Here is an 8,980-nt window from a genome sequence, read left to right as displayed (position 1 = left end):
CACATTAAAAAAACGTTCATTTGGACCCCCCACTTTTACTATAAAACATTAGTTCAGGCGGCGCAGTTTCTCTTTCTTTGTGAACGAATCCATTCCACTTGATTAATAGGAGAATACTCAAGCCACTAAAACTCCACTCCAGGTTTTCCTGGTTACCTCCAACTCTCCACTGTCTCCACCTGCCTCTTGCCTCGGCAGAAAACGTACACAGGTGGAGGAGGTGGAGGTGCCCGTGTTGCTCGCTCGCCAGTTTAGCAGCTTAGTGCGAGCAGTTTTTGACGGGGGATTGATCATAAACATATATTCATGTTAGGAGGAGAGAAGTGGAGCGCTACGTCTGTAGCATGTTAGCTAGCAGTAACTGTGACGCTGTGTGTTCAGGTGCATTAAAGTTAAAATGTCTTTAAAATCCACAGATGAATTTACACAAACTTGGTGAGAAACAAGTTTAAATGTGTGGAATTAAAGGAAATCTAGGTGAAATGCTGCTTTTTTGTTCACTAGTGAACGCCTTTTTTTACGTGCGCGCACACGCGCGTGCACACACCTACACACATTACTGTGTCCCCCCCACATTACGGATGCTTCTGACGTCCTTGGGGTCAACGTAGATGTTTAAGAACCTGTTCAAGTACACTAAAATGCAGGAAATCCATCTATTCAAAATTTTCTGGGGGACGACCCAGGACACCCCCCGCCCCCTTCCCCCAGCCAGCCCGCCCACTATTTGCATTACATCAGTGCTTCTCAATTATTTTTGGTTACGCCCCCCATGAAGAAGTAAACATTTTGCGCCCCCATCTCTCTGCCATGACTGTAAATAGTATAATTTAATATTTGTTGTCTTATTAACATTAAATAAATAAATACAGATCAACTTACAACAAAGATTATTAACACTATTTTATAGTCTATAACAGAAAAGGCTTAGTGCATTAATTTGCCTGAAAAAAAAAATCTATCCTTATTTAAACTGTAAACATTTTTGACCATTTGATACTAAACAATCAAATTCAATACAATCAATAAATAATAATAAATTCAAATTGATCAGACATTTTAAGTCAGGAGTGTTATATACAACACTTTGACCTACAAAACAAAAATGAATTAACCAATTTGTGCTGATTTTTTATTTTTTTTATCAAAACGAGGAAGTCGGGATTAATGGCTACAATGAGCACGTTTTGCAGTGCACAGCTTTTTGAAGCGCAGTTTGAAACGTGATCCTGCAGCTCTCAGCTCCTGCTCAATGTTTAGATGGACCTGGACCTGGACCTGGTCTCAGTGCAGCAGAGAAGTCGCAAAGAGCGCAAGAGCGAGCGGGCTGGCTGGGTGGTGGGGTCCAAGGGAACGCGCTCACAAGAGAAGAAACTGACAAGTTGTTTAATGATATAAAATATATTTTGTTAGCAAAGAATAGAGTCCTAACATTTATTAAACATCTGTTTTTATAATAAATAATCAAAAAACATCAAACTTGTGCTTTGACAATCGATTAAACTAAAACATTTTGTCAATGTGAAAGAGGAAAGAGGGGGCAGGTGTCGCTCTCTCTTTGAGTTTATACTCTTTGTTGCTGCGTGCTGTGGGTGAAATGCGTCCAGAGCGGAGGACTTGTTAGCAAAGAATAGAGTCCTAACATTTATTAAACATTACTTCTGTATAAAAAAAAAAACACAAAAAAATTGTGCTTTGATAAACTAAAAATAAATTGTTAAAGTAAAAGAGGGGCAGGTAACGCTCTTGCTTTGAGTTTATTCTTTGTCGCATGCGTGCTGTGGGTGACAAGTGTCCAGAGCGTCACCAGTGTCACAGCGACACCGTTCAATTATGGCTCCCCAAACAACAAGACAGACAGATTTGTTCATAACTTTAATATTATAAATTATTATTATTAAGACTGAGAGTTGCTGGATTTTAGCAAACAGTTGCCGAATGCACCCTGACACAAGAGAATGGTGCAAAAAAAAAAAAAAAAAAAAAAAACCCCGCCCCAAAAAATTCCCCCGGGGCACATGGGCCCCCCCCCCCCCCCCCGGCATTGCTCCGGGCCCCCCCAGGGGGGGCGTGCCCCACTATTTGAGAAGGACTGCATTACGGTATTGATCAGTTTACTAATCAAGCCATGGTCTGAGTCCAACTTGAGAGCTAAATGCAGATTCAGGTTTCAAGGTTTTACCTTCAGCCACTCTTCAGCTTGTTCTTTGCTCTGCACTGCCAGCACCAAGGCATCTGCCCCCTGGTGGACAATCTTTAGTTCATGCTTCTTCTTCTTGCCATCTTTGGGGATGTGGGTGATGCTGCATCCTGACAGGGTGAGCTCCATTTGGGGGGTCTGGTCCTTCGAAGATTTGTAACACTAAAGGAGAGGAAAATGGTTCAAGTTACACTGGAAAGGTCGAACATCATTTTATCGTACGTACGACTGGATTGTTGCTGTTTTCAGACATGCTTGCAGTTCTGCAAAACATTTATTTTTCTTCTAATTCCTTTAGATCCTCAACACAGACTCGAACTGAGCTGCAAACCATGATAAGGCCTCCACCATGCTTCAGCATTGAATAACAAACTTTAATTTTTGTTCTTCTCTGACATCATCAGTCTACTTCAACCCAAAACATCAACAGTGGATTAATTGTCCCATAATACTGTTTGCCACAAAGTCAGAGTTTGGGTCCAGTTCTTACATGAACTGACAGACTTCAGTCTTTACTCTTCATCTCTTTATCTTACAGACAGGTTCCTGATAATCACAAGTCCACACAGATTAGTTCTGTTGAGACTGGCAACAACAAAAAAGCATATGAATCAGTTAAAGGTGCATGTTTCCAGTCTTAGCTAGATTTTTTTATTTTCATTTTCTTAAAGATATAAACCAATGCCAATAATGCTCACACTGCAAACAGAGTCCATCTAACCTACTCTTACATTCTTATATTCAGCCAAAAAGGATTTTTGATCTTGTTTTGAGATTTATATGCTAAGCAAGAGCAGAAACTGTTAGATTATTAATCTTGTTTGGGGAATATGCATCTTTTATTTCTTACTTAGTTACCAAATCTTAAAAATAGTTACTTTACATGCATATTAAGCAAAACTGTATCACAGAGACGTGTGAGATCATACTGTATGTTTAAGAGCAATTTTTATCTGTAAAATCTTGTTTCAAGACCTCCCAGTAACAATTCACACTTATTTGCTCATTTACTTTCAATCTTTACAAAGCTGCAGGGTAACATTACTTTTTTACAACATAGACAATAACAAATCACATGTATGATATTATGAACATACTATATATCTTCCACTGTTTGAAGGTTATTCATTTAAATTTTTAAGTGCAATGACATCATCAAGGTTATATTTTGTCAAAACATACACACTGCTATTGAAACTGACTGGATAATATGATGTATGATCAACTAGCTTTAAGTCTCCTGGGCAAGATTAGACACTGTAACTTCATAAGCTAAAAGATCTTTATTCCAGCCCACGGTCTCATAAAGCTGGTATTCAAAACAGTATAATGAACTGTTTATCACAAAAATGTTCTTTATAAGTCCAAAAACAGGAACTGTGTCATTTGCATGGGTGATTATTAAAGACCTTTCACTTATGTACTTGTTCCCATTAAGAATAAGCCACTTTACTTTGACTCCATGTTGCATGCCATAAATCCCCTAAAGATCTCATCCTTTCAGAAATGTACTCCGTATTTGTTACTTCAGAGACAGGACCCAGTTATTTTTCATGTGCAAAAATTGGATGATGAGTACCCATTTCATTCTGACAGCATTCAAAAAGCACATTATGGTTCACAAGTGACTTACAGACATTTTTCAAGTTCAGTTTAGATGACCACTGTTTCAAAACAACAGTGCTTTGATTCAAACCGCATGCACATGTGCCTTACTAAAGGCCCCAAATGAAGAATTTGAGCAGGGGTATGCAGCATGTAATGTTGCTTAGGTATTACATTATTCTCATGAAAGTGTTGCTTAAATTTTTTCAAATGCTGTTCAATCGGTGCTTCTCCTCCAAAATCATACTAATTTTTTTTTTCACCTGCAGTGTTCCCTCAGTGCAAACTGAATTAGGCAAAAGGGCCTTCTCCTACTCCGCTCCTGTTTCCTGGAATATCTTGCAAAAAACATCTGAAGCTCTTGACCTTGACCTCTCTAAGTGACTTTAAACATCTGTTAAGTTCCTGACAAAACCCAATGCAGACATGTTCCTGTTTTTAGTTTTCTACACTGCAATCTAGATGTGTTTTTTTTTTTCTTTTTGCTACTTTTCCTTTTGACTGTCCTTTTGGTTGCCATTTTGTTTTGCTTTGTTAAAAAAAAAAAAAAGACATTTAAATTTGTTTGTCGTTGTTATACACTTTTGTCATCACTCTTTGTTAAGAAACCAGGTCTCTCTTGTAATTGAGTCTCCAAGGCTCAATGGGATTAACCTGTATAAATAAAGGTTGAATGAAAAAAAAAAAATTGAACTCTTGGCGGGCACATCTGTGCTAGAGGGCAATACCAAGTCTTAAGGGGGTGGGTTGTACCAAGACTGTAGTTAACTTGCATAGTAATATTTTTAAAAAGGGGATTACAACAGGCATATTATTTAATGTAGAATTTTGAGTTCTACTATTTCATTATGCACATCATTTTCACTTTTTACAAGCTTTAAACAGACTGCTAGGTTCTGCACGTGTTTCCCCCTCCTCGCCCTCATTTGGTTGCGTCTGTCCTGTAACGGTCACATTTGGAAGCAGAGTGAAGCAGCAGGTGGACTGAACTCAGCTAAGGTAATGAGACATGTTGTTATCAAATATAGATGTTTCCAGTTTTGAATTACTGCACTCATTACAGCCTGGTGACCATGAACGTTTTGTTTCATCAATTCTAATAGTACACCATGAGTTGTTCGCCACTGTAGCCTTAAAACCTGCTAGCTTGCTAGTTAGCTCGCTAGCTTAGCTCATGTTGACTGACAGGTTTGGTGCTGAAACGATACTTTGCAGTGAGATGTTTGAATAACATGTTAGTTCTGTGAATATAGTTTTTTACAATAAAATATATACGTGTTCATTATGATTAACACGACTACAGGCCACAAGAAGGACAGTTCTGTTGTTCTGTTGTTGTTGTTGTTGTTGTTGTTGTTGTTTGTGGACAGGGCTGTAGGTAGACATACTTTTATTTTACATGAATGAAGAATGATGAGTTAATTCATCGTGGGTTTTACTCCCTGATGACCAAATTTATATTCAGATTACCAGATTTTATTCTGATTTATGACATTAACACCCCCCCCCACACACACACACACACACACATGTGCTGAATTTATGGTAATGAGGTTAAAAAGTGACCATAGTCACAGTCTAAATGGACAATTTTATATATTCTGTTGATAAAACCATTAAAATATGAGAATGATTTTATTGAAATCCAGTTTAGTTTATGAAATTAAAGACAACAGGAGAAAATAAAACATCTGCAAGGTAACATCTGCATAATCTATATGTACATTGGTTAATGACATCAGAACCTGTATATTTATTTTAAGCTTAATTTCAGACAAATTATGACAAAAGGCTTTGAACCAGGTCAGGCTGAAGTTAACTTGGTTTTAAAAATGTATGTTGTGAATTATGAACATGAATCAGTTCATGTGAACCTTGCTGATCTGAGCTAAGACATAATTATTGTTAGAGATGACCTGGCACATAACTTTGGGAATGTTTCAAGGATATGACAAGCTGTTGGGCATTATTTGATTTTGTCTGAACAAATTTGTTAATCTGGGGTTGCATTGTTATGTTAAAAGATAAATTAGTAATATTAGTATGACTTAACCAGGAAATTAACTTGGGCTTTACTCAGCCCGTCTTTTGCTCCTTGTCCAGCTGTCAAATGTGTTATTTTGTGTCTACACTATAGAAGCCAGAGTAAGTTGGTTCAGTTTTTCCTTTGTGTGATTAAACATGTTTCTTTCTGTCCTCAGGGAAAAGTGCAGTTAAAAAAACAAGAAAATCATGGATGGTTCGGATGATTTTACAATATCAGCTCTAAATGGTAAGCCATGATTGAAATATATTTATGTGAATTACTGTCTAACTGAATTGTTTGTTGTGCACACTGACACTGGTTTTAAATATGAAACTAATTAAACTATTTAATTTTTGTAAGCTCAATTTGTTTGCCCTGTCAAGTTGAATACTGTATACATTTAAAGGGATATACAACTTTATAATTCTAAAAGTTAATGAATTTTCGGTATCATTGCACCCCTAATTGTTTTGTGAACTGAAGATGAAGCTGTTAATCTAATTTAACAGAGAAATGTTTAACTAGAAGTTGATTTATTCTGTTCTAGTGGAAGAAAAAAATCGCCCTGTTCAGGGCGCTCCCCACTCTCTTCCCATCACCAGTTGCACCACCCAAGAAGCTGGGACATGCCAGTGAAGCGTTGCTTCATGTCCTTCAGGTTAGTGTTTGTTCTTATTTGTTGTCAGTTAATATTTGTCCACAAAGGCTTTCATTGTGTATTTTGATAAATTAACAGTTTAACTGCCATATGGCCATTGTTTGCATCCCTGGTCATAAAACAGCATCATCTATATTTGGAAATCTGCAGCGTTGTGATCACATGACATAGGGTGGTCACCCATAATACAAGTGGCACAGAAACACTTGTAAATTTCCACAGAAACACGTAAAAATAACCGTATATAAACTGACTTGAGCTCGATTTAAACAACCTTCAACAGAATCGTATAAATAATCAAATCCAAATAGGAAATAATTTTAGATTTAACCATCAGAAGTGCAACATCTCTGTCCCCGGTTCAAATGCCTTTCCGGGGGCCTTCCTGGGTGGAGTTTGCATGTTCTCTCCGTGCTGCGTGGGTTTTCTCCAAGTACTCCAGTTTCCTCCCACAGACCAAAAATATGCATGTTAGACTGATTGGTAACTTTAAATTGTCTCTGGTGTGAGTGAGAGTGAATGGTTGTCTCATTTGTCTCTGTGTGTCCCTGTGATGGACTGGAGACCTGTCCAGGGTGTCCCCCGCCTCTCACACAGTGACTGCTGGACATGGGCACCAGTGACCCCCGTGACCCAAAAAGGAAGAAGCAGGTAAAAGATAAATGGATAAAATGAATAAAAGAAAGAAACACATGTTGTTCAAACCAAAACATTTTCTAACGCAAAGTTTTGTAAATGATTTAGGTACCTCTGAAAACCTTCAATGACTTATAATTTAAATGACAATAATCTGTCAAAGCTCTGATACAAGGACTGATCATGGGAACGGCACTGTTCACAGAACTTTGAGAAACCTTCAGAGGTCTAGAGATATATTGTTCAAACCAGTTTTAAAGGTTGCGCTGAAGTTTGGCTCTACATGTCAGCAGTACCCTCTGTTAGGGAACGCTTGCTCAACGGTTATGGAAGTTTTTATTACTATGGCTGAGAATCTTAAGTCTGCCCATGAAGCACATATGTCTGGGTTAGTAGAGAGAGCTGGATGAGGAGCAGAGTGAAACTGGGGCATGCAGCTGGGACACCTCCTGCACTCTGAACTCGGCTGAACTGATAAGTGTATAAAACAAGCTGAGGAGGCAGCTTTGGGTAGATTCTCGTGACTGGTCTTCATGCGTGCACTTCATGTATACTTACGTAAACTGTCCTGAAAATCTGACCTTGCAAGTAAATACCAGTTAAAAATCTTTTCCTGCCATCAAGTGTGGTTCTTGTTGTGTAAGCAAGATAAAGCAACAATATTTTTCTACAGTACTGTCCAACATGTCCAAGTACTGAAAGAGACAACCAACAAAAGTTTCTTACCAGCAGTTTGTTGTCTTTGATGACACACAAAAGTTTAGTCCACTGGCCAAAGCGTTTCTTGCGGAGCAAGAAAGCACAAATCCGAGCATCTTTGACCAGATCCATGGACGCCTCTTCAGACGGCCACTGAATGTGCATTTTCTGGCCCTTCCCATCATCATCATCATCATCATAGGACTCATATGATGTGCTGTTGGCATCGGAGTCATAATCTGAGAGAGCACACAAAGGATGGTTTTTAACTTTTAGGGATTCCTGTAAAAATGAAATGTTACAAATGGTTTGTCTTTAACACATAATCACTAAAGCTGTGAAGTTTTACAGTAAAAGTAATTGTACACTGGCAGACTGAATGCATGTCACCCATTGCTTTTCCAGGGATGATGCTCAGCTACAACCACACAAAATTTCTGCTTTTCAGCAAAAAACAATAAAACAAAAAATTGGAACAAAGCTGTTACTCACTGGAGGTGATGTACTCTGGAGCCTTTCCTGGACTTAAAGGTACAGCCTCCTCATAGTATCCTTCTGGAAGGGAGGAAGTGGGCAGTGGAGGAGGGTCGTTGTTTGGAGCCTACAGAAAGACACAGACATTTTACTGACAGTTTCATGGTATTTATTTAAAACAATATTTCCAATGTGTGCAGTGAATGTGTGACAAATCACTTCAAACAGAGCATTAAGTCTAATTTGGTCAAAATGAATGAAGCACACTTTAAGATTCCTGCTTTTTAAGCTACAGTTTGACACCCGCATCATCCTGTTTTACATACGTATCGTGTAAGTCCGACCTGTGAGCTGCATGACTTAAAAAACAAGCAATGTGCTGACCTCCATTTTGGAATGTAGCTGCAACTAGGCATACGAAAAGTTAATGTTAGAAACTGGGTAGCCAGGTCAAAATACAAGATGGCCACCACCACATACAGGTGCTGGTCATAAAATCAGAATATCATTCAAGGTTCTTTATTTGTCATACACACCACATGTGGTACATGTGGTGGAACGAAATTGTGTACACAGGATCCCAGTTACATCCAAAAAAAAGTATTAAAATGTGAAAGAAAAACAATAAGATCTAAGATATGAACTAAGAACAACGTTAAATAAAAATACACTAAGCACTCGT

At 38.2% G+C, this 8,980-nt stretch overlaps 1 protein-coding gene across 1 annotated transcript; it reads right to left on the bottom strand.

Annotated features, from left to right (window-relative positions):
* Positions 1–2,182: 2,182 nt before the first annotated feature.
* Positions 2,183–8,688, bottom strand: LOC119414422 (actin filament-associated protein 1; the record flags this gene model as incomplete). Its single annotated transcript, XM_037681517.1, is given in 4 exon segments — positions 2,183–2,362; positions 7,852–8,063; positions 8,317–8,425; positions 8,683–8,688. Coding segments are annotated over 4 exon segments (507 nt in total), but the record flags the coding sequence as incomplete, so codon positions are not given.
* Between the last annotated feature and the right edge of the window lie 292 nt (positions 8,689–8,980).

The sequence above is a fragment of the Nematolebias whitei genome, chromosome 1 (genome assembly GCF_014905685.2).
Source record: "Nematolebias whitei isolate Nwh7 chromosome 1, NemWhi1, whole genome shotgun sequence".
Taxonomy (NCBI): domain Eukaryota; kingdom Metazoa; phylum Chordata; class Actinopteri; order Cyprinodontiformes; family Rivulidae; genus Nematolebias; species Nematolebias whitei.
This window is presented reverse-complemented; position numbering and strand designations above follow the sequence as displayed.